Here is a 26,396-nt window from a genome sequence, read left to right as displayed (position 1 = left end):
AGTGATCTATCTGAGATCATTAAGAGTTGTTGTATGTAAACCTAAAGCCACACTGACGTGTAAACATCAAAACAGCTGGGGCTGCACATTAACAATAAACAAAGCATCAATCATTCGGCATTGTTAACGAATGTCATGTTTTAGAGATTTTTGTAGGCTACACCAATGTCTTTACCTATTGTTTTATTGTGGAATGTTGTTCACTTTTCTTTTATTCGGGAATCAGAATTTGGATATTTTCCCGACAGCATTTGGCAGAGTATAATACACATTTGAAGCATGTCAGGGATTTGTTTGCATGTTTCCATCCGTCAAATCGGCACTGTTACGACTTGAGGCTGATCAAAACATAGGCTACTGTATACGGTTAAATGTACTTTTTTCGATTATTATTCTCCTTCATGTGAAATTAAAATCTATTGCTGTCCATTAGGCTATTCATTGAACGAATTACCAGAATACCTAAATAGAACCACTGGCGTAGCACCCCCATCCAACCCAAACATATAACAAAATGTATTATTTATATATATTTATTTAATCATTTGTTTGGGGTCGCCCCAGAGGTAAGCCCCCGCCCCTCAAACTCCAAAAAAAGTGTTTACAATACAAAATAAACTGGCCATAATGGATATTAACTGGAAAAGGATCTTATGTAGTTTCTTGCAATAGCCCTCTGTGACTAAGGAATATTTCTCTCAAAACTGTGATTCCTATAATATGTGTCTGGAGATTTGGTCAACTGTCAGATTTGTCCAAAATTAAACAGTAATGAGTAGGGTCAGCTATAACATAATTATTCATGTCCTCGTTACATGTAGTGTTGATAGATTTAAACAAACAATATTGTAATCACCAAGGTCACAACCATAAACTGTCAGCCCCATCTGACTGATAGGTTAAACTAGAATATGCATTTTGCACAATGTTACATTTAATTAGGTTTTAAAGTCATACAGCAACTGAGGAAAAACAAAATTGCTACTGTGTATACCACTTGAATGAAGTAGAAAAAAAACTCAGTATGACAAACAGTCAGATTTTTTCTTTAACTTCAACTCCGTCACATTGCTGAAAGATCTGATAGTGGTAAAAATCCCCGATAAAAACTATTTTAACTGTGAAAGTCCCATTTTAATTGATCAAAATTCGAATGTTATGCACAACTTTAGATGTTTGTTTGACCATTATGTATCCTCCATATGCAAATAAGATCGAATGGCTTCACACAAAAAAACGAATGTTTTTCCGCCTAAAAAAGACTTTCAAACACAATAATGGATTCAGATTGCTGTTATCAAGAAAACGTTCACAGTTTCACTTAGTTTAGTTTGAATTACCCGTAACGAAAAGGAGATTACAGCATGTATTTATTTGGACAGATTATGGTCCTTCATGCTCGTCTTTTCTAGCGATAGTTCACTAATTAGATTCACCTGTGGCAAAATTGTCCCAATAGCTACACTCGCACACCGCTAATTATGAACGTAAGTTTGTTAATTTTTTAACAATTATATGCAATCGTTTCTTCGTGAATTATTGCCTAGCTGCCTAAAAAACGGCAATATTATCGTAAAACATGGTAAATTATGGAAATGTATTTAGATTTGCTTATGTTAGTGAATAGGACCCCACTGAAGAGACCAGCGGTGTAACGCTAATTGTAGGCCTATCTATTACAATCATATTGATCAAAACGATGCGTATTTTTCACATTTTCTATCAGTTCGAAATAATTTTGGAGGATGCTTTCGTCAGCAATAATGTTGGAGCCATCACAGCAGCACTTCTGAGGGAGAAAGCCTCCAAGTCGTTGGTTAACAGATTGAACAAAGTCGCTAACAAGGTAGCCTATTTTCTCACATCCACATCCATCAAATTACATTTAACCCTTTGTGGGTATGAAATTCCTGCTTGAAGTAGCCTATCTATGTAAAACAAGGATCAGTAAAACCTTACCAAAGCACATTGGTTCCACAATAAATGTGCTGACCAGTTTTGTTAGAATTGTGAACATTCTCTTCCCCGTTCTCCTCTGTGGATTGCAGGAACTTGACAGAAGTGTGTTCAAAAGTGTCACTTTGCTTTTGAGAGCAATTGAAGATGTATGCCAGTATGATGAAGACTGCTTTAACTGCCTGGCCAGGCAAGGTCTCGTTTACAAGATAAGTATCTAACACATATATATATATTTTTATCTCCAACGATATTTAACATTTAAATGTAATCTATCGGGTTCTGATGGGTCTATTTGACTGTGTTTGTTCATTTCCACATGTTGACGTGGTTTGAAAGAGCTGCAGACTTTCTGAAAATGGAAGAATACAAAGGCGTGAAGGACCTGCCCAGCCTAATTGAGACCTTTTTTGATTTTTTCCTGGTAAGGTGTGAGTTGGCTAAATTTTAAATCAACCCCCTAGCCCTACCCACTCATGTAGATCGGAAAATATTGGATGTCTAAACAGTGTTAATTACTTCACCTTGCCTTATGATAGACTGGGTGAGTAGTTTGCCATTTGCTATCTAGGTTAGCAAAATTACAAACTTTCTCAACAGTTTGTCCAGAAATCCTGATTTGAAGACTCCTGGAATAAGCAGGAAATCCGTGAATTTTGGAAAAGTTACAGGAATTTTGCGACGCTAATAATCAAATAATTTCAGATCTACATAAGTGTCTAGGGCAGAGCTCTCGAACCCTGTTACTGGAGAGCTACAGTCATGTAGGTTTTTGCTCCAACCCTAATCTAGCACACTTGATTCTAATAATTCGCTGATAACCTGAATTAGGTTAGTTACAACTGGAGTTGGAGTGGAAAACCTACAGGAGGGCAGCTCTGAAAGAACAGTTGGAGAGCCCTGGTCTAGGGTTGATTTAGAATACATTTCCAGTGTTATTCACTGCATCAGCCAACTAAATACTGTTTTTTTTCACCTCATTTTTCAGCGTTTGCCTCCTTCTGTTGAAGGTGAGCTTTTTTTCTAATTTTGATCATTCTACAATTGCCATCCCTTGCTTTGTTTTATGCTGGTAGCTACAGTAATGCTGTTTGTTTTTTGGGGAAAGACAGAGGTGAGCTCACCAGCGTCTTCCTGCTGCATGTTGGAGTGGTTGGGACCGACCCAGACGTCACGTTTAGTCTGAGATTAGAGGTAAGGCTGTACAGTCATTGAGAGCGATGTTGTTGGTTCAGAAGGTTATGAAGAAATACACTTTGTTCATTAAAAAGGGAGACTGTCTAATAGAAAAGCAGGAATAACGTTACTAAAGAACTGGATATATTTTTCTAAACATTAACATCCTGCAATTCTATTGGATGTTACATTGTTCTTGTCTCCAAAATGATAAAAACGAATACTTCACTGTTTTCTTTCTATCCATTCAGGCTATAAGAACGATTAACTCGATCCTCGACAATACCACAAAAGAAGAGAGGAGGAAACTGAGCATGTCCAAAGACCATTGTCTACTCCTGTAAGCTTTCAGTCATGACAGATTCCTGTAAATACGAGAACATGGAGAGGAGGCCTTTCCAACATTGAATTGGTTGTCTGAGGATGCATTGCCCCCTAGTGGATAGATTTAGTCTACATTGCATTTTTACTTTCTTTCGCAAGATCGTGTTCATGAAGTTTGACGTTTTTTTTCCCCCCAGTGAGCAATTTGCAAAAGTCATTCTCAATGTGGGCGGTGAGTGACACTTCAGTTTTTTTATGGCATGCAATTCACTGTATGAAAAATGCATAGTTGACTGTGACTTGGGTAATGGTTTTGTTCAGACTATGAGATGCAGGTGGCCCTATCCGAAGCACTCTGTCGAATGACCATAAAGAGGTCGAGGAAAGAGCTGACCAGCAAGTGGTTTGCCAACCCAGTTTTTGCAGAGGGCTTCAACGCAATAAACGATACAGAATTTGAGATAGTAAGTTTCTCTAAGTCGGGGTTCTAACCTCCCCCATAAATAAATCAAATGTTGATAGTGGCATTCAAAGAGGACTGTTATTTGGGGTAAAACATGCATGGCTTAACTGTCAGACTAGCCTTGATTTTTCTTCTTCTCTGTTGCAAAATAGGACTGCAGAACTTTTCTCAATGACTTGAACAGCTATTTTGGAGATGAAAGAAGGGGAGTCCACACTATTTTTCTCTACATTTCAAACACCCACTTCATTATTCTCATTTCATATTATTTAAATAAAAATATATTATTCTGTAAAGAATAAATCACATCAAACACAAGTTTCACATGGTAAGATAATGGCCTGTTTCTCATAGGGTGTTCACGTTCCCCTGCATCTGTGTGTTTCTTGACACCACTGAGGTAAGACCAGCAGTAGTCCCAGGATCACTGCTCCACAGTCATAAGGGGACATGGATGACACTCCAGATAATAAAGATACATGTGTGGCACTTACAAATGTCTTATTTAAAGCTAACTGTGTCTTGTGTCATGCATGGGTACCTCCAATTGGGTCTGATATTCCCCTCAGGCAATGGTGTGTAACACTTACAAATTAATGTCTTTGTCTTCAGCTGTTCATGCCAGAGGATGAGAAACTGGAACATTTCTGGGTGGACTTCAACCTAGGAACGTCCTGTATCAGCCTCTTTGTCAACAACCCCGAGGTGAGACTGACCAGACCACACACACCAGTGCACGTCAGCGATACATGAATGTCAGTGATGTTTACTTTAATGGGTTGCTCCTAGATTTACAATGTCCTAAGTGAGGCTTTTTAAATTTGTTTTCCCCCTCTGCCATGTCGTCTGGTGCTACAGGGTTCACTGTGGGAATCAATCCATTTGCTAAGAGCAGACGTCTTTAGGTTTAGTGTGTGTGGTGAGTGGAGAATTCATCTTGCATCATTAGCCCTTCAGTTTGATGCTGAAATGAGAATATGGGACTTTGCCTTTATCTGAGAAGTAACAAGCTGTATTTTATATTGTTTACCATGATTCTCCTTCCAGACTGTGATAATCAGACCATTCTGACTGTTCACCTGTCCAATCCCCTCACCTATCGCATGACCAAGGGAAAGATGGTCCAGATCCTCTTCGATTCCAAGCATGACATCCTGGACGCTGCCAAAAGGGTCTTTGAAAGCAAACGACTACTGGTAACCCCTAACATGACAGTTGAATTATGAGGACAATGCTTTACCAATAAAGTTACGAGCATGAGATGCCCATTGTTAAGTTATGAAAGTAGGCTATGCCATATTCTTCCCTTTCCCACAGCAAAGTGTACGTTCAGATGACCAGCCATCGATACAACACGTCATGGAACCTTTGCAATCAGATATGTTCAGTTCTTTAATCTCATAGACTGTGATGTATCAGACCAGATCACATAGGTTATGCTATATTAATTTCCACATTAAAGGGATGCTTTGGGATTTTGGCAATATTTGTTAACAGATACCCATACACTTCCAGTCAGTAGTTAGCATTGGCTCGCAAAACTACCTCCAACTTCCTTCATACTGTACGTAGATACAGTTGAAGGCAGAAGTTTACATGCACTTAGGTTGGAGTCATTAACTTGCTTTTAATCCACTCCACATATTTATTGTTAAACTATAGTTTTGGCAAGTCGGTTAGGACATCTTCTTTGTACATGACAAGTCGTTTTTCCAACTGTTTACAGACAGGGAAATAATCTATCACAATTCTAGTGGGTCAGAAGTTTACATAAACTAAGTTGACTGTGCCTTTAAACAAAATAGATGGCATCATGAGGGAGGAAAATTATGTGGATATATTGAAGCAAGTGTCCTTTGTGTGTGTGTGTCCTTTTAAACGACCTTGACTCTGGGGGTAGAGGTAACATAGTAAATGTAAATCCAGGACACACCAGTATGGTGTGTGTGTTAATTTTGTGGATGTTCATCCATTTTGTTTAATTTGTTACCAATTTGTTTTGGCTAAGTTAGCTAGTTAGCTATGGTTATGGGAAGGATTAGTTAACATGCTATGTAGTTACAAAGTTGCTACAGTTGTCTGTGAGATTCGAACACACAATATTTGGTTTGCTAGACTTCACCCTACTTTTGTTTTTGCTTTAAGGAACCCGTCTTATGTAACCGATCATACTAATTTCAGTGTTTCCATTTACTATGTTAAGTGTAGTCTGAGACCAGGCTGCTCTAAAAGAATGTATGAATTCATGGAATGTATTTCTCCATTAGATCTTGACGTGCTAGCTGCATTGGAGACCTCATCACTGTAAGTACCCTATGCTTTATTTGGCAGTCTATATGGTTATTTATGATACATTGGGTTTTTAAGATGAGCAACTGATTGTTTCCGCCAAGGTCCCCTACTCTGGCAACTGCAGGCAGCACAGGGGTAAGCATTAAAACACATGAAGGGGTAACTTAGCCATATTCAGTGGGGCTCCTTCAACCTAGTCCCACAGTGTCCAACTCTGTCAAGCTATATCATTATGGCACATGGTAATAAAGAGTTGACTGCTGCACAAATAGTATGGGAGTACTAATGACTGTTTTGTCTTATAGATCCCTGCTGTAAACCAGACCAGTCTGGCAACAACTCTGTCTCAGTGAGTGATCACAGCAAAAAGTGTTTCAATGGTTCACAAATACTGCACTCGTTCTATACTGTCATATTTCCGTCAAGTAATTGATTTTCTCTAATCACAGGGAAAGAATTGAAACTTCACCGGAGGACATATTCGAACTGTGTGCCAGCTCTGACACTGAGGTTTGCTATTTGAGTCTTGTCATCTTATGTCTGCTGTGATGCTATTTGAGCAATGCTTTCAATGAGACAACTATTAATCAAGACAGTGGATCTAATGACTGTAGATGCATTTAAAAAATATACAGTAGAAGTCGGAAGTTTACATACACCTTAGCCAAATATATTTAAACTCAGTTTTTCACAATTCCTGACATTTAATCCTAGTAAATATTCCCCGTTTTACGTCAGTTAGGATCACCAATTTATTTTAAGAATGTGAACTGTCAGAATAATAGTAGAGCGAGTGATTTAATTCAGCTTCTGTCTTTCATCACATTCCCAGTGGGTCAGAAGTTTACATGCATTCAATTAGTATTTGGTAGCATTGCCTATAAATTGTTTAACTTGGGTCAAATGTTTTGGGTAGCCTTCCACAAGCTTCCCACGAGAAGTTGGTTGAATTTTGTCCAGTTCCTCCTGACAGAGCTGTTGTAAATGAGTCAGGTCTCTAGGCCTCCTTGCTCGCACATGCTTTTTAGTTCTGCCCACAGATCTTCTATGGGATTGAGGTCAGGGCTTTGTGATGGCCACTCCAATACTTTGACTTTGTTGTCCTTCAGCCATTTTGCCACAACATTAGAAGTATGCTTGGGGTCATTGTCCATTTGGCAGACCCATTTGCAACCAAGCTTTAACATGATGATGTCTTGAGATGATGTCTGATGTCTTGAGATGCTGCTTCAATATATCCACATAATTTTCCTCCCTCATGATGTCATCTATTTTGTGAAGTGCACCAGTCCCTCCTGCAGCAAAGCACCCGCACAACATGATGCTGCCACCCCCGTGCTTCACGGTTGGGATGGTGTTCTTCGGCTTGCAAGCCTCCCCATTTTCCCTCCAAACATAACAATGGTCATTATGGTCAAACACTTCATTTGTGTTTCATCAGACCAGAGGACATTTCTCTAAAAAGTACAATCTTTGTCCCCATGTACAGTTGCGAACCGTAGTCTGGCTTTTTTATTGCGGTTTTGGAGCAGTGGCTTCTTCCTTGCTGAGCAGCCTTTCAGGTTATGTTGACATAGAACTCGTTTTATTGTGGATATAGTTACTTTTGTACCTGTTTCCTCCAGCATCTTCACAAGGTCCTTTGCTGTTGTTCTGGGATTGATTTGCACTTTTCACACCAAAGTACGTTCATCTCTAGGAGACAGAATGTGTCTCCTTCCTGAGCGGTATGACGTCTGCGTGGTCCCATGGTGTTTATACTTGCGTACTATTGTTTGTACAGATGAACGTGGTACCTTCAGGCATTTGGAAATTGCGCCCAAGGATGAACCAGACTTGTGGAGGTCTACAATTGTTTTCTGAGGTCTTGGCTGATTTTCTTTTGATTTTCCCATGATCTCAAGCAAAGAGGCACTTAGTTTGAAGGTAGGCCTTGAAATACATCCACAGGAACACCTCCAATTCACTCAAATTATGTCAACTAGCCTATCAGAAGCTTCTAAAGACATGACATAATTTTCTGGAATTTTCCAAGCTGTTTAAAGGCACAGTCATTTTAGTGTATGTAAACTTCTGACCCACTGGAATTGTGATAGTGACATAATCTGTCTGTAAACAATTGTTGGAAACATTGTGTCAGGACATCTTCTTGTGCATAACTGACTTGCCAAAACTATAGTTTGTTAAAAATATATTTGTGGAGTTGTTGAAAAACGAGTTTAAATGACTCCAACCTAAGTGTATGTTAACTTCTGACTTCAACTGTACATTCAATACGCTTGGTTGGTACTCCCCTCTGTATTTATTTGGACAGTGATGATAAAATTGGTTAATTTGTCTCTATACTAAGCATTTTCGATTTGGGAACAATGTTTCATGAGGCAACAGTGCAGAATGTCACATTTTTTTATTTGAGGGAATTTTCATGCAAATGTTTAACCATTTTAGCGTCGTTAGGGAGGGATTGGCCGGTAGGGATATCCTTGTCTCATCGCGCACCAGCGACTCCTGTGGCGGGCCGGGCGCAGTGCATGCTAACCAAGGTTGCCAGGTGCACAGTGTTTCCTCCGACACATTGGTGCAGCTGGCTTCCGGGTTGGATGCGCGCTGTGTTAAGAAGCAGTGCGGCTTGGTTGGGTTGTGTATCGGAGGACGCATGACTTTCAACCTTCGTCTCTCCCGAGCCTGTACGGGAATTGTAGCGATGAGACAAGATAGTAGCTACTAACAATTGGATACCACGAAATTGGGGGGGGGGAAAGGGGGTAAAATAAAAATAAAAACAGGTGGTGACCATGAACCCGATGGTCACTGACATAGCTCCAGAGTTCCTCTGTGGAGAAGGGAGAACCTTCCAGAAGGACAAACATCTCTGCAGCACTCCACCAATCAGCCCTTTTTGGTAGAGTGGCCAGATGGAAGCCACTCCTCAGTAAAAGGCACATGACAGCCCGCTTGTAGTTTGCCAAAGGGCACCTAAAAACTCTCAGACAATGATAAACAAGATTGAATGCTCACGTGACAATGCCCACGTGCACAAAGCGAGGCCCATACAGAAATGGTTTGAGATCGGTGTGGAAGAACTTGAATGGCTCACACAGAGCCCTGACCTCAACCCCATTGGACACTTTTGGGATGTATTGGAACGCCGACTGCGAGCCAGGTCTATTCGCCCAACATCAGTGTCCTCACTAACGCTCTTGTGGCTGAATGGCAGCAAGTCCCCGCAGCAATGTTTCAACATCTAGTGGAAACCTTCCCAGAAGAGGGGAGGCTGTTATCAGCAAAGGGGGACCAACTCCATATAATTGCCCATGATTTTGGAATGAAATGTTCAATGAGCAGATGTCCACATACATTTGGTCGTGTGTGTGAATTTTGTACGTGTGTATTTTGACATTAACTTAGTATCTGGTCCCATATTTCTAGCACTCAATGACTAGCACTTGGATGCATTTGTAGGTTGTTTCTGATGTTTTTGTTTTGCCCAAAAAGAACTGAAGGGTGAATAATGTCTTGTCACTTTTTAATTGTAAATAAGAATGGAAGACCTTTCTGAACACCTACATTAATATGGATGCTGTCATGGATAATTAATTAATCGTGAATGAGTGATTATCCATAATCATGGTAGGTAGCATCCAAATGAATGTAGATGTGTTCAGTGACCTCTTCCATTCTTATTTACAATAAGTGACTCCAAAATGACACTACATTATTAACATTAACATAATCAGAAACACAACCCAAACTGAAAATGCATGTAAATAAGTTATTCACTAAGGGAATTTGTCCAAATGCGTATGAAAAAATGGAGGGACTAGATGCATAAAGTGCTTTCATTTCTAAACGGTAAAATGGATATCTATGAAAATACCCTCAAGTAGGTGACATTCTGTACTGTGCCTCGTATGAGAAATGTTATCTCAAATCCAAAATGCTGGACTATAGAGACAAATGTAGCTTCACTGTCTCTAAATAAATACGGAGGGGAGTGTCCAAGATCATAATGAAAACCTGCAACCTTCTGGAGACCACAGGAACACTGCTTGTGCAGTCAGATCATGTCACTGAAAACGTCTGTGATGTCTTGGGCCTCGGCATCACCATCACTGCATGTGTTAACGTCTGACTGCCTCAGGTCACTGTTGAAGTAACTGAGACTATTGGTGCCACGTATACAGACTTGTCACATGTCAGGAAGCCAGAGAGTATTACATTCTTGACTGCTTTGAAGAGGTACCAGGTCAGTTTGTAGATAGAGAAATGTATATAGACTACTTATTGTCGACTGGCTATTGTGTATGTTTAGTGTGTCAAGTACTAAATGACTTTCCTCAAGGGCATCTGTTTGGCTATATTTCCCTCTACATTTAAATATCTCTGTGTGTGTGTGCTGTTTGTCTGTTTTGCAGGTGGCCAGAGCAAAAACGAGGCTCTTCAGCACTCAGTCTCTCTCCTCTGGCGGGTAAGGCCACAGTCCCAAACACTTGTCCAAAAGACCTCTACAGGACACTTAACAGTTCTGTTCCTGTTATATTAGTCACAGTTGTCTGAAACTGTATCTGTAGTTGATGTTGTCCCTTGATAATCGTGTGGTCACTACTAGTTGCAGAGGACTAGTGCAATTACAGTTCATTGATTGTCAATCAATCTCCATGTCCTTCTGTGTCCTCTTCTGCTTCAGGTCAACACACTCCACCCCAACCAACAAGGAGAAACGGAAGCAAAAGGTTTGCATAACAATTTTCACTATTTGATCAAAGTATAATGTTATTGCACTCTGAATGGGATTCGCTGCTAACCATTTGTGAAATCGTAGCTATTTTCCACCAATTTCATTCATACTGAAGCCCAGTGTTTCCTAACTCCAGTCCTCCAGGACCCCCAACAAAACACATTTTGTTGTAAACTAAAACACCTGATTCAACTTAAGGGCTTGACGATTAGTTGACTAGTAGAATCAGGTGTGCTTGTCCGAGGCCACAACAAATATATGTATTGTTGAGGGTATGGGGGACCGGAGTTGGGGAAACACTGCTGTAGCCAGTGGCGTTGTTTTGAAACTGTCCTATTCATATGAATGAATAAGGTATTGAACTTTATTGATATCCTCTGTAGTCTAAATCAAAAGACTCTCCTCCTCCCCCTGCTGAGGCTGGCAGCAGTGTGATCCTGTCCCAGCGGGCCAAACACGACTACACCAGGAAGAAGCCCAAAACCAAGAGCAAACTGAAGAGTGAGCATGCCACGTCCCGACTCCCCTCACACCCACTCATTCTGTTTGAGTGCTCTGAGCTGCGTTGGTCTAGTAGACACCCTGCTGTAGCCCGTCTCCCCCTCACTCTCTCTACAGTTCTACCCCTGTCCTCTCCCAGCAGTGCAGACGAGGCCTCCCCTGTCAAGGTAACACATCTCTCCTTTATTCTAGGTTAGTAACTTCATAGCTAATGGCAACCATAGCCCTATTTCACCTAGGCTACCAGACATTACCACCCCTTAGAACAGACTGTCATTAACATGTTGGGCAGTTATCAAAATGGATAGAATGATTTGGTATGCCACAGTGATTATTTTTTATAGGTACAGTATGGGATCTACAGTTTGCTGCTTCAGTGTCTTTAGATATTTTTGTCAGATGTTACTATGGAATACTGAAGTATAATTACAAGCATTTCATAAGTGTCAAAGGCTTTTATAGACGATTACATGAAGTTGATGTAGAGAGTTAATATTTGCAGTGTTGACCCTTTTTCAAAACCTCTGCAATCCGCCCTGGCGTGCTGTCATTTAACTTCTGGGCCACATCCTGACTGATGGCAGCCCATTCTTGCATAATCAATGCTTGGAGTTTGTCAGAATTTGCGGGTTTTTGTTTGTCCACCCGCCTCTTGAGGATTTGATCACAAGTTCTCAATGGGATTAAGGTCTGGGGAGTTTCCTGGCCATGGACCCAAAATATTGATGTTTTGTTCCTTGGGCCACATAGTTATCACTTTTGCCTTATGGCAAGGTGCTTCATCATGCTGGAAAAGGCATTGTTTGTCACCAAACGGTTCCTGGGTGGTTGGGAGAAGTTGCTCTCTGAGGATGTGTTGGTACCGCTCTTTATTCATGGCTTGTGTTCTTAGGCAAAATTATGAGTGAGCCCACTCCCTTGGCTGAGAAGCAACCCAGCACATGAATGGTCTCAGGATGCTTTACTGTTGGCATGACACAGGACTGATGGTAGCGCTCACCTTGTCTTCTCCGGACAAGCTTTTTCCTGGATGCCCCAAACAAACGGAAAGGGGATTCATCAGAGAAAATGACTTTACCCCAGTCCTCAGCAGTCCAATCCCTGTACATTTTGCAGAATATCAGTCTGTCCCTGATGTTTTTCTTGGAGGGAAGTGGCTTCTTTGCTGCCCTTCTTGACACCAGGCCATCCTCCAAAAGTCTTCGGCTCACTGTGCGTGCAGATGCACTCATTCCTGAGCAAGCTCTGTACTGGTAGTAGTTGATCCCGCAGCTGAATCAACTTTAGGAGACGGTTCTGGCGCTTGCTGGACTTTCTTGGGCGCCCTGAAGCCTTCTTCACAACAATTGAACCGCTCTCCTTGAAGTTCTTGATGATCCGATAAATGGTTGATTTTAGATGCAATCTTACTGGCAGCAATATCCTTGCCTGTGAAGCCCTTTTTGTGCAAAGCAATGATGACTGCACGTGTTTCCTTGCAGGTAACCACGGTTGACAGAGGAAGAACAATGATTCCAAGCACCACCCTCCTTTTGATCCTTCCAGTTTATTTGAACTCAATCAGCATCACTGAGTGATCTCCAGCCTTGTCCTCGTCAACACTCACACTTGTGTTAACGAGAGAATCACTGACATGTCAGCTGGTCCTTTTGTGGCAGGGCTGAAATGCAGTGGAAATGTTTTTGGGGGATTCAGTTCATTTACATGAAAAAGAGTGACTTTGCAATTAATTGATATTCATCTGATCACTTTTCATAACATTCTGGAGTATATGCAAATTACCATCATACAAACTGAGGCAGCAGACTTTGAAGATTAATATTTGTCATTCTCAAAACTTTTGGCCACTGCTGTAGCTCTAATAGCATAGGTCCAGTTCTTGGTTTGCCTCTACCTCGGTGTGATAGGAAATGTTGTTACTGTTTGACAATATGACATCCCCTTTCTGTTTTGAACAGCACCGTACACCAGCATGCAGATCAGCGGGGGGAACACCAAGTACAAACATTGCAGAACGGCTATTTGACAAGCTCAAAGAGGAAGAATCTCTGGAGTTTCCTCCTCCGTCCAACCTGATATCACGAGATTCAGGCAAGCTATACAGTTCCTTTGGAAAGTATTCAGACCCCTTTTTCCACAATTTGTTATGTTACAGCCTTACTCTAAAATGGATTAAATAAGTAAAAATCCTCAGCAATCTACACGGAATACCCCATAATGACAAAGTGAAAACACATTTTTAGAAAACAAATACCTTTGTTACATAAGTATTCAGACCCTTTGCTATGAGACTCAAAATTGTGCTCAGGTGTATCCGGTTTCCATTATCATCCTTGAGTTAGCTCACTGTTCCCCGGTAGGCCGTCATTGTAAATAAGAATTTGTTCTTAACTGACTTGCCTAGTTAAATAAACATTACAATTTATTTTTTATTTTTTTTAAATCTACAACTTGATTGCAGTCCACCTAGGGTAAATTCAATTGACTGGACCTGATTTGGGTAGAGGCCCACCTGTTAATATAAGGTCCCACAGTTGACAGTGCCAGAATGTCTGAACAAAAACCAAGCCATGAGGTCGACGGAATTGTACGTAGATCTCCGAGACAGGATTGTGTCGTGGCGAAGACCTGGGGAAAGGTACCAAAACATTTCTGCAGCTTTGAAGGTCCCCAAAAACACAGTGGCCTCCGCCAAGACTCTTCCTAGGGCTGGCCACCCGGCCAAACTAGCAATTGGGAAGAAGGTCCTTGGTCAGGGAAATTACCAAGAACCCGATGGTCACTCTGACAGAGCTCCTCTGTGGAGATGGGAGAACCTTCCAGAAGGACAACCATCTCTGGAGCACTCCACCAGTCACGCCTTTATGGTAGAGTGGCCAGACGGAAGCCACTCCTCAGTAAAAGACACATGAGAGCCCGCTTGGAGTTTTCCAAAAGGCACCTAAAGCATCTCCGACTATGAGAAACAAGATTTTCTGGTCTGATGAAACCAAGATTGAACTCTTTGGCCTGAATGCCAAGCATCACGTCTGGAGGAAACCTGGCACCATCCCTACGGTGAAGCGTGGTGGTAGCATGCTGTGGGGTTGTTTTTCAGGGACTGGGAGACTGGTCAGGATCAAGGGAAAGATGAACTGAGCAAAGTACAGAGATCCTTGATGAAAACCTGCTCAGGACCTCAGACTGGGGTGTAGGTTCACCTTCGAACAGGACAACGACCCTAAGCACACAGCCAAGACAATGCAGGAGTAGCTTCGGGACAAGTCTCTGAATGTCCTTGAGTGGCCAAGCCAGAGCCCGAACTTGAACCCGATCGAACATCTCTGAAAATAACTAAAAATAGCTGTGCAGCAACGTTCCCATCCAACATGACACTGTTTGAGAGGGCCTGCAGAGAAGAATGGAAGAAACTCCCCAAATACAGGTGTGCCAAGCTTGTAGGGTCATACCCAATAATTGATGCTGTAATCACTGCCAAATGTGCTTCAACAAAGTACAGATTAAAGGGTTTCAATACATATGTAAATTTGATATTTATTTTTATAAATTAGCAAAAATGTCTAATTGGTTCTTGCTTTGACGTTATGGGTATTGTGTGTAGATTGACACAAAAAACAATGATTTAGTACATTTTAGAATAGCTTGTAGCACTACAAAATTTGGACATTTGGAAAAAGTCAAGGGGTCTGGATACTTTCCGAAGGCATTCATCAGAACAAGGCTGCATCTGAAATGGTACGATATTCAATATAGTACAGTTGACCAGGGCTCATAAGGGCAATGTTAACTATGGTTGAATTGATTTTATTTTTGTCATTTAGCAGACACTTTTATCCAGTGTGACTTACAGGAGCATTCGGGTTAAGTGCCTTTCTCAAGCTTGGCACATCGGCAGATTTTTTTTCACACCTGACACCCACATCGTACATTGTGGTATACAGACCTGTTTCTCATGGATTATGGGGCTATAGTTAGACCTGTAGCTGATGTGAAACCTGTATGGGATTTTCCCTTCAATACAGGTATACAGCATGTCAAAATAAAAGTCCCATACAGGTCTCACATTAGCTAACAACATTGCATTCCTTGTAGGCTTCCGTGATGTGACTGGGGAGGACTGGGACGAATCTGTGTTTCCCCGAGAGGAACAAGATGCATCTACACCTACTGTAAGGTACTCCGTAGTACTTGCCTGGTGCCAGATCTGTTTGTGATCTTTAGCCAACGCCATAGACTACGACCATAAGCATTGGCACAACAGCACAGACAGATCTGGCACCAGACTCATGATACAACACAATAACACATGTTTCACCTCTCCAATAGGAGAATCCCTCTCCTATTCCTAAATCTTCTCTTGGAAGATTTACTAACAGAGAGAACCTCCATTTATACCCTGGTGCTAGTTATTCTATTGTTTTGTTGGGTGTTTACTGTACTGTTGTTTCTAACTAATGTGTTATAACATGTATAGATTTTCATTATATACATGTAATCTGTTATAATCAGTGCTTGAATTGGAAAGGAGCTCACTGGAGCTGAGTACCGGCACCTACATCTTTCTACTGCTTGAGCTCCTGTTCCTCTAGAATATTAGCTCAAAAGTATTGTGGTGCTCCTGCACCTAAATATAAACAGTACTGTCACACAAAATGAGTACCAGCACCTATTTCAGTCCAGGCCATAATGTAAAATTATTATTTCAGGACCATGTTCCCAATCAGGAGGCTGGAATTCATAGGAAGAGGCCTTGGGCCTCAGGTATGTCTCTGAAGTCTCTCTGTAATGACTTGACATGTACTGTTGACCAATCTGGTCTTTTAAAAATTCTAAAAGAGCATCTGTTTTCAAATACTTACCTTGGTAGTATTCATTAGGCATCAAACTGAATTTAAAGGACTACCTGAACTTGTCTTATAACAAAAGTTTGTTCGTTTTCAGTTGCAAAATGTTTTCAGATGATAGAACACTTGATAAAACATGGCCCTCACTGAAGGAGAAATTACCATAAAGGTGTGGACTGGAGCTGACCATGGTCAATGGCCATGTTGTGGTCATATTACTCAGCAGAGTGTGCCGACTCGGGAGGTGCAGCGGAGAAGAAGAGTGTGCCGCTAGAAAGTGATCCAAGGCAAAGACCCAGGGCCTTCTTTCCTTCAGAAACTCTCGAGGAGGCTGCTGGTAATACATGCATACAGTTGGAAGTTTACATACTTAGGTTGTAGTCATTAAAACTCGTTTTTCAACCACTCCACAAATTTCTTGTTAACAAACTATAGTTTTGGCAAGTCGGTTAGGACATTTACTTTGTGCATGACACAAGTCATTTTTCCAACAATTGTTTACAGACAGATTATTTCATTTATAATCCACTGTATCACAATTCCAGTGGGTCAGAAGTTTAGATGCACTAAATTGACTGTGCCTTTAAACAGCTTGGAAAAATCCCAAAATTATTCATGGCGTTAGAAGCTTCTGATAGGCTAATTGACATAATTTGAGTCAATTGGAGGTGTACCTGTGGATGTATTTCAAGGCCTACCTTCAAACTCAGTATCCTTGGGAGCAATTTCCAAATGCCTGAAGGTACCATGTTCATCTGTACAAACAGTAGTACGCAAGTATAAACACCATGGGACCACGCAGCCGTCATACCGCTCAGGAAGGAGACGCATTCTGTCTCCTAGAGATGAACGTACTTTGGTGCCAAAAGTGCAAATCAATCCCAGAACAACAGCAAAGGGCCTTGTGAAGATGCTGGAGGAAACCGGTACAAAAGTATCTATATCTATGTCCTAAATCGACATAACCTGAAAGGCTGCTCAGCAAGGAAGATGCTACTGCTCCAAAACCGCCATAAAAAAGCCAGACTATGGTTTGCAACTTCACATGGGGACAAAGATCGTACTTTTTGGAGAAATGTCCTTTGGTCTGATGAAACAAAAATAGAACCGTTTGGCCATAATGACCGTTATGTTTGGAGGAAAAAGGGGGAGGCTTGCAAGCCGAAGAACACCATCCCAACCATGAAGCACGCACGGGGGTGGCAGCATCATGTCGTGGGGGTGCTTTGCAAACCTGACTCAGTTACACCAGGTCTGTCAGGAGGAATGGGCCAAAATTCACCCAACTTATTGTGGGAAGCTTGTGGAAGGCAACCCAAAAAGTCTGACCCAAGTTAAACAATTTAAAAGCAATTCTACCAAATACTAATTGAGTGTACAGTCATGGCCAAAAGTTTTGAGAATGACACAAATATTAATTTTCAGTCTGCTGCCCCAGTTTGTATGATGGCAATTTGCATATACTCCAGAATGTTATGAGTGATCAGATTAATTGAATAATAAAAAGTCCCTCTTTGCCATGCAAATGAACTGAATCCCCAAAAACATTTCCACTGCATTTCAGCCCTGCCACAAAAGGACCAGCTGACATGTCAGTGATTCTCTCGTTAACACAAGTGTGAGTGTTGACGAGGACAAGGCTGGAGATCACTCGGTCATGCTTATTGAGTTCGAGTAACAGACTGGAAGCTTCAAAAGGAGGGTGGTGCTTGGAATCATTATTCTTCCTCTGTCAACCGTGGTTACCTGTAAGGAAACACATGCCGTCATCATTGCTTTGCACAAAAGGGCCTCGAAGGCAAGGATATTGCTGCCAGTAAGATTGCATCTAAATCAACCATTTATCGGATCATCAAGAACTTCAAGGAGAGCGGTTCAATTGTTGTGAAGAAGGCTTCAGGGCGCCCAAGAAAGTCCAGCAAGCGCCAGGAAGACTTTGAGGATGGCCTGGTGTCAAGAAGGGTAGAAAAGAAGCCACTTCTCTCCAGGAAAAACATCGGGGACAGACTGATATTCTGCAGAAGGTACAGGTATTGGACTGCTGAGGACTGGGGTAAAGTAATTTTCTCTAATAAATCCCCTTTCTGATTGTTTGGGGAATCCGGGAAAAAGCTTGTCAGGAGAAGACAAGGTGAGCGCTACCATCAGTCCTGTGTCATGCCAACAGTAAAACATCCGGAGACCATTCATGTGTGGGGTTGCTTCTCAGCCAAGGGAGTGGGCTCACTCATAATTTTGCCTAAGAACACAGCCATGAATAAAAAATGGTACCAACACATCCTCCGAGAGCAACTTCCCCTAACCATCCAGGAACAGTTTGGTGACGAACAATGCCTTTTCCAGCATGATGGAGCACCTTGCCATAAGGCAAAAGTGATAACTAAGTGGCTCGGGGAACAAAACATCAATATTTTGGGTCCATGACCAGGAAACTCCCCAGACCTTAATTCCATTGAACTTGTAGTCAAATCCTCAAGAGGCGGGTGGACAAACAAAAACCCACACATTCTTACAAACTCCAAGCATTGATTATGCAAGAATGGGCTGCTATCAGTCAGGATGTGGCCCAGAAGTTAATTGACAGCATGCCAGGGCGGATTGCAGAGGTCTCGGAAAAAGGGTCAACACTGCAAATATTGACTCTTTGCATCAACTTCATGTAATTGTCAATAAAAGCCTTTGACACTTATGAAATGCTTGTAATTATACTTCAGTATTCCATAGTAACATCTGACAAAAATAAATCTAAAGACACTGAAGCAGCAAACTTTGTTGCATTAAATATTTGTCATTCTCAACTTCTGACCCACTGGGAATGTGATGAAAGAAATAAAAGCTGAAATGTATCATTCTCTCTACTATTATTCTGACATTTCACATTCTTAAAATAAAGTTGTGTTCCTAACTGACCTAAGACAGGGAATTTTTACTGGGATTAAATGTCAGGAATTGTGAAACACCTTAGCCAAATACATTTAAACTCAGTTCATGTAAACTTTTGACTTCAACTGTGCATATGTACAAGTTGAAGGTTTGGGCACACCTACTCATTTCAAGGGTTTTGCTTTATTTTTACTATTTTCTACATTGTAGAATAATAGGGAAGACATCAAAACTATGAAATAACACACATGGAATCATGTAGTAACCAAAGAAGTATTAAACAAATCAAAATATGTTTTATAATTAAGATTCTTCTCGAAGCCACCCTTTGCCTTGATGACAGCTTTGCACACTCTTGGCATTCTCGCAACCAGCTTCATGAAGAATGTTTTTCCAACAGTCTTGAAAGAGTTCCCACATGTTGAGCACTTGTTGGCTGCTTTTCCTTCACTCTGCGTTCCAACTCATCCCAAACCATCTCAATTGGGTTGAGGTCGGGTGATTGGAGGACAGGTCATCTGATGCAGCACTCCATTACTCTCCTTGGTCAAAAAGCTCTTACACAGCCTGGAGGTGTGTTTTGAGTCATTGTCCTGTTGAAAAACAAATGATAGTCCCACTAAGTGCAAACAAGATGGGATGGCGTATTGCTACAGAATGCTGTGGTAGCCGTGCTGGTTAAGTGTGCCTTGAATTCTAAAGAAATCAGACAGTGTCACCAGCAAAGCACCATCACACCACCACCACCATGCTTCATGGTGAACCACACGTGGAGAGCATCTATTCACCTACTCTCCCACAAAGACAGTGGTTTGAACCAAAAAACTCAAATTTGGACTCATGAGACCAAAGGACAGATTTCCACCGGTCTAATGTCCATTGCTCATGTTTCTTGGCCCAAGCAAGTCTCTTCTTATTGGTGTCCTTTAGTGGTTTCTTAGCAGAAATTTTACCATGAAGTCTTGATTTTACGCAGTCTCCTCTGAACAGTTTATGTTGCTGTGTCTGTTACTTGAATTCTGAAGCATTTATTTGGGCTGAAACCTGAGGTGCAGTTAATTGCCGATTTCTGAGGCTGGTAACTCTAATGAAGTTATCCTCTGCAGCAGAGGTAACTCTGGGTCTCCCTTTCCTGTGGCGGTCCTAATGAGAATCAGTTTCATCATAGCGCTTGGTTTTTGTGACTGCACTTCCGTATTGACTGACCTTGATGTCTTTAAGGTAATGGACTGTTTCTCTTTGATTATTTGAGCTGTTCTTGCCATGATATGGACTTGGTATTTTACCAAATAGGGCTATCTTCTGTATACCTCCCCTACCTTGTCACAACACAATTGGTGCATTATGAAGTAAAGAAATTACACAAATGACCTTTTAACAAGTCACCTGTTAATTGAAATGCATTTCAGGTGACTACCTCATGAAGCTGGTTGAGAGAATGGCAAGAGTGTGCAAAGCTGCCATCAAGGCAAAGGGTGGCTACTTTGAAGAATTTCACATCTAAAATATATTTTGACTTGTCAACACCCATTTGGTTACTCCCTGATTCCATATGTGTTATTTAATAGTTTTGATGTCTTCACTATTATTCTACAATGTAAAAAATAAAAACCCTTGCATGAGTAGGTGTGTTTAAACTTCTGACTAGTACTGTACATACAGTGCATTCAGAAAGTATTCAAACCTGACTTTTTCCACATTTTATGTTACAGCATTATTCTGAAATAGATTAAATGTTTTTCCTAATCAATCTAAAACAACCTTATTTACATAAGTATTCAGACCCTTTGCTATGATACTCGAAACTAAGGTTAGGTGCATCCTGTTTCCATTGATCATCCTTGAGATGTTTCAACATCTTGATTGTGGTCCACCTGTGGTAAATTCAATTGATTGGACATGATTTGGAAAGGCACACACTTGTCAGAGCATAAACCAAGCCATGAGGTCGAAGGAATTGTCCGTAGAATATTTGTATAAATTAGACTTCTGTATTTCATTTTCCCAAAAATTGCTAATGTTTAAAGAAAACATGTTTTGAGATTTTATTTATCCAATTTTAAAGTCCGGCTGTAACACATTAAAATGTGATATGTCGAGGGATAAGAATATTTTCTGAAGGCACTGTATGCTACTGGTTGTGCAGGCGTTCATTCCAACCCCATCTGTTTCATGCTTTCCAGAATCAATGAGCAGAGTGCTGAATGAGGAGGTGGAGTCTGAGATGGAGATGGGCTCTGGAGTCATCGCTGCTTTCCAGACCTTCAAGAGCCAGCTGAGAGCGCACTTCTCGGTGATCACATCACACGGACTCGTGCAACACAACATAAACTCAGCAAGAAAAGACATGTCCCCTCACTGTCAACTGCTTTTATTTTCAGGAAACTTAATGTGTAAATATTTGTATGAGCATAAGGTTCAACAACTGAGCAACTGAACAAGTTCCACAGACATGTGACTAACAGAAATTTAATGTGTCCCTGAACAAAAGGAGGGGGGGGGGGGGTCAAAATAAAAAAAATAAGTCTATCTGGTGTGGCCACCAGCTGCATTAAGTACTGCAGTGCATCTCCTCCTCATGGACTGTACCAGATGTGCCAGTTCTTGTTGTGAGATGTTACCCCACTCTTCCACCAAGGCACCTGCAAGTTCCTGGACATGTCTGGGGGGAATGGCCCTACCCCTCACCCTCCGATCTAACAGGTCCCAGACATGCTCAATGAGATTGAGATCCGGGCTCTTCGCTGGCCATGGCAGAACACTGACATTCCTGTCTGACACTGACATTCCTGAGTACAGGCCTTGGTGTTACGCTCATTCCTTCGACAATAAACTCAAATCTGACCATCACCCCTGGTGAGACAAAACCGTGACTCGTCAGTGAATAGTACTTCTTGCTAGTCCTGTCTGGTCCAGCGACGGTGGGTTTGTGCCCATAGGCGACGTTGTTGCCGGTGAGGACCTGCCTTACAACAGGCCTACAAGCCATCAGTCCAGCCTCTCTCAGCCTATTGCGGACAGTCTGAGCACTGATGGAGGGATTGTGCGTTCCTAGTGTAACTCGGGCAGTTGTTGATCGGATGTACCGATCTTGTTCAGGTGTTGTTACCTATGGCCTGCCACTGTGAGGACGATCAGCTGTCCGTCCTGTAGAGCGGTCTTAGGCGTCTCACAGTACGGACATTGCAATTTATTGCCCTGGCCACGTCTGCAGTCCTCATGCCTCTGCAGCATTCCTAAGGCACGTTCACACAGATGAGCAGGGACCCTGGGCATCTTTCTTTTGGTGTTTTTCAGAGTCAGTAGAAAGGCCTCTTTAGTGTCCTAAGTTTTCATAACTGTGACCTTAATTGCCTACCGTCTGTAAGTTGTTAGTGTCTTAATGACCGATCCACAGGTGCATGTTCATTAATTGTTTATGGTTCATTGAACAAGCATGGGAAACGGTGTTTAAATCCTTTACAATGAAGATCTGTGAAGTTATTTGGATTATTTTGAATTATCTTTGAAAGACAGGGTCCTGAAAAATTGACATTTCTTTTTTTGCTGAGTTTTCAATCATGGTCCCTACTGTTACCCTGGTCCTGGAGAGCTCTAGTTTGCTCCATTCTAATCTCCAACCCAGAATTATCTTGCATGCGCTGACAAACTACTTTCACCAGACACCAGCCTGCCATTAACACACGATTCCTCCAATCGCTTACCCATCAAGACCTTTAAAACTAGACACTAGGAAACAGTTGACTATGGCGCTATTTGATAAAGGTTACTACCATTCATGTTTCAGATGACTAATCCCCCTTTCCTATTGTTCCTACAGTCCAGGTACAAGAAAATTGAAGCCCGCTCCCTGCAGTCTCTGATGGACTGTCAGAAAAACGTCACTTCTCTCCTGGGTGCTGTCCATGACAGCAGGTAAAAACTATCACTTGGACCAGTCTTAAATAATAATGGATTCAGTAATAATTGATGTCATTTAGATGACTCAAGTCACTTTCCACTTGGGAACTTGCCTCATCCATGGGTGCAGTTTATACACAGTGATTGGAAATGCCACCCATTCTTGTCTTATGATTGTTGGAAGGTTCCGCAGAGGTTGGTTGAGGATGTGGTTTACAGTGACAGTCTTCCTGTTTGTGCAGGCTGGTCCACCTGGAGCGCTTCCAGGCCACCGTAGTCCAGGAGCTGGGCCGCCTGGAGAATGACTGCATCTCGCTCAAAGAGATTGAGTGTGAAACTGTGGTCTGTCTTCTGTCTCTCTGGCTAGCACACCGTCCTCATTGAAAAGCATTACTTAATTTGATGTTACCATTACTTAAACCTGGGCCGCGTTAGGGCAAGCAAAGGAAAAGATTTGTTACAGAATTACATGTCTTATGGACAGGTGGTTCAACTTCTGTTGTCTGCCTTATGGTGCCTAATGAACACGACCCAGGCTGCCTTATGTTCATAATGAGATTTGTGGCTGATGTATGTACTGCAACGAAGATGACTTGGAAAGTAGGGCAGGCAAACTGCACAAGAACCAGTTGACAGTACCTCCTTTCTCCCACTAGGGTTCACGTTTGCTTCCACTACATCATAATGCTTTCTGGCCCACTCCTAGGAGTTAGGGTTTGGTTCAAATTGATTCAAAGGGTTCACATTGTTTTGTTAACCCCTTTAATTTTTCAGAACTTTTGGCAGAGCGAGTCTCAGTCCGTGCGGTCGTTCTGTGACCGACAGCAGCAGAGGTAAGCAAGCACTAAACGGCCAACTGACCTAACCTCAATGCAGGGATACAGTACATATTACATCACATGTATCTAATAATAATAGCCATGTCAGATTGAAAGTCATGCTCTCCCATGTCCTTCCAGGTTAGAGTCGCTAGGAGAGCCCAGAGATGGCTGGAGAAGCAGCATGTCACAGAGGGAGGAGGCGGCAGCACCACCGGTACACTTCTGACCCACACAATGTATACCATGCATCACATGACACATCCCGTGGAATAGTCTGTCCACCCTGCCCTTGGACATCATTCTTGTATTTTCAAATGGCAAATTTAGATATTGTATTATAACCTATAAACACAGACATGGGTCACCCATCAATTGTTTTTTTGGGACGATGTCTGTGAAAACAAGAGTAAACACTATGTACACTGCAAATATAGCCTGGGTGATGCAGAAGAACCCGTCACCTCTGTAGTCGTGCTCTTGGTTGTGGTGTGAATCATGGTCAGAGTTGCTGTGTTACTGGACTTCGGATGTACTCAGGCTCCCCCAGGATGAGTTACAGCCCACACTGAACCAAGCAGAACTGAGCCAGCAGCAACACTCCGTAACCCACCTGACTCCTAGAGTATCAAAGACAATATTCCCAGCCTGAGTACAGTCAGTGTAGAATATGGCTGTTTTGGATTACTAGGTCTGGCAGTATTCCTGTAACAATATTGAACATGGGATTACGTTGACGTAAAGGGATAGGTGACTTTTAGAAGTTGGGAGATTCTGCATGTGGCTAAATAACCAGCCAATGATCTTATTGTATTGATGGAATTTCAATATCATATGCAAGTTGAAAATAGTTAGACTTTTTTTTAAATCTCTTTTTACAATTACAATAAAGATGACTTCTCTCTTCCTCTCCCCAGGAACCTCCAAAGTAGAAAGCCGGTGACAAAGGAAATAGATAAGACTCTCCAGGTCCTGATGAAACCAACACCACTTTGGACCTTTATGCTGACATTGAACCATGAGTGACGTCGTACAGACGCGTAATGGCTGATAGACCATGACCAAAGTTCTCACACAGGCAATGACCTACCTTGCAATTTTTTTTTCTGCCATTGTTCAAAATACACTCAATTAGAGAAAGGATAATAATAGGCTGATGAATTTCAGGGACTTGGTTAGACATCAGAGAGCAAGGCAGACCATGCGTGTTTATTCTTTTTTTAAATAACTTTTGTCATGTTTGTCGATAGCCACTCAGACATTCAGTGATTGATTGAGAAATGCAATGTATGAAGTCTACGAAAGTCGTCAGGAAAGCCTGTAAAATATATTTTTTCTAAAGAACCAGTCAAATGTTTACTATGTTTTGCACCCATAAACTTACATTCAAATACAGTGGGATATATCAGGTAGGTTTAGCAGTGTTTCTAAGGCATCATTAGTTGAACAATGATTTGAGTGAATGCTCTGGAGGGATATTTTTGTTGAGTACATACCGGAGGCTATATTCAATAAAGGCATAGTTGTGGCCAAATATATTGGCACCCTTGCACTTTTCTTAAATAATTCCCTCTAAAATAAGTTAACTTTTGCAATGTTCAACCCAGTGATATTTGATTTTTTTAACATTCCAGAATTGTTAACATTTTTTGTGAACTTGTTTATAAAAATAAATGTGTTTAGAAAATACAGGCAAATGGCATGGACAAAATGATTGCCACTCTGGAGCTAGTACTTGATTGCTCAGTCTTTGGCCAAGATAACGGCAGACAAATGCTTCTTGTAGCTATCAATAAGCTTGCTGCACCTTTTCTACTGACAATTTGGCCCACTTTTCAGCAGCAAATGGCTCTAATTTGTCAATGTTTGAGGGATGCCCTCCACCAACTGCTGTTTTCAGATCTCTCATAGGTTTTGGATGTGATTCAGATCTGGACTTGTCACTGGCCACTTCACAACAGTCAAGCATCTCTTTTCCATTCCTGGGTGCAGTTTGTGTGTTTGGGGTCGTTGTCGTGCTGGAAGATCCACAACCATTAACGGAGACCCAGTTTTTTGGCTACTGGGTTGAACATTGGACTCCAACACATAATCTGCTGATTTCATGATGCTTTGTGCACATTCAAGGCCCCTAGTACCAAAAGCAATGTAACCCTGCAGCATTATCAAACCCCATCTTTGATTGTACGGAGGTGTTCTTTTCATTGAAAACTTGATTTGGTCGTCAGTACACAGCGCGGATCTGAAATTGCCATAGAACTCATTTGTTTCTTTGGTCCACATAACATTGAAGTGTTTAGTAGTTTTAGTTAAAGCAGGATTTCTTGTCTCCGTCAGCAGTGTGGTCTTCCTATGTTTACCATCAACCAAATAAAGTGTTCAAAGAAAAGAACACCTTTCCTACAATTTATTAGAACGAGGCTTGATAATGCTGTGAGGTGTGCACGACCTCGTGAAATCTCCCGTTTGAGTTCAAAGTTCAACCAAGTGTCCAAAAACGC

The 26,396-nt window shown here is 41.6% G+C and overlaps 1 protein-coding gene across 7 annotated transcripts; it reads left to right on the top strand.

Annotated features, from left to right (window-relative positions):
* Positions 1-1,333: 1,333 nt before the first annotated feature.
* sycp2l (synaptonemal complex protein 2-like) lies at positions 1,334-25,431 on the top strand. 7 transcript variants are annotated; one of them, XM_036944030.1, is made up of 32 exons: positions 1,334-1,487; positions 1,727-1,846; positions 2,049-2,165; positions 2,276-2,380; positions 2,945-2,966; positions 3,065-3,150; positions 3,384-3,472; positions 3,654-3,688; positions 3,778-3,920; positions 4,072-4,124; positions 4,274-4,319; positions 4,532-4,624; positions 4,778-4,838; positions 4,967-5,115; positions 5,237-5,297; positions 6,187-6,223; positions 6,313-6,346; positions 6,517-6,560; positions 6,661-6,721; positions 10,627-10,679; positions 10,899-10,944; positions 11,333-11,617; positions 13,409-13,541; positions 15,543-15,619; positions 16,157-16,211; positions 16,518-16,631; positions 21,361-21,470; positions 22,998-23,092; positions 23,320-23,419; positions 23,852-23,910; positions 24,037-24,112; positions 24,813-25,431. In XM_036944030.1, exons 1-32 carry the CDS (start codon positions 1,482-1,484, stop codon positions 24,825-24,827), a joined length of 2,580 nt encoding a protein of 859 aa, XP_036799925.1. In that variant the 5' UTR covers positions 1,334-1,481; the 3' UTR covers positions 24,828-25,431. The 7 variants fall into 7 exon arrangements, with proteins under 7 accessions (XP_036799925.1, XP_036799926.1, XP_036799928.1 ...); XM_036944031.1 differs by lacking the exon at positions 1,334-1,487 and adding an exon at positions 1,511-1,582; XM_036944033.1 differs by lacking the exon at positions 1,334-1,487 and having other exon boundaries at positions 1,589-1,846; positions 11,333-11,450; positions 11,568-11,617; positions 16,521-16,631.
* The last annotated feature ends 965 nt before the right edge of the window (positions 25,432-26,396 follow it).

This window comes from Oncorhynchus mykiss, chromosome 15, assembly GCF_013265735.2.
Source record: "Oncorhynchus mykiss isolate Arlee chromosome 15, USDA_OmykA_1.1, whole genome shotgun sequence".
Lineage (NCBI taxonomy): Eukaryota > Metazoa > Chordata > Actinopteri > Salmoniformes > Salmonidae > Oncorhynchus > Oncorhynchus mykiss.
The sequence above is the reverse complement of the archived record's forward strand: the minus strand, read 5'-3'. Positions and strand labels throughout refer to the sequence as shown.

Bases quoted from the DNA above. Each gene is read 5' to 3' on its own strand.
- sycp2l (XM_036944028.1), top strand. From the start codon at position 1,700: ATGCGTATTTTTCACATTTTCTATCAGTTCGAAATAATTTTGGAGGAT. The intron at 10,945-11,332 runs GTTTGCATAACA...TATCCTCTGTAG, and splicing joins AGGAGAAACGGAAGCAAAAG to TCTAAATCAAAAGACTCTCC. The intron at 23,420-23,851 runs GTCTGTCTTCTG...TTAATTTTTCAG, and splicing joins AGATTGAGTGTGAAACTGTG to AACTTTTGGCAGAGCGAGTC.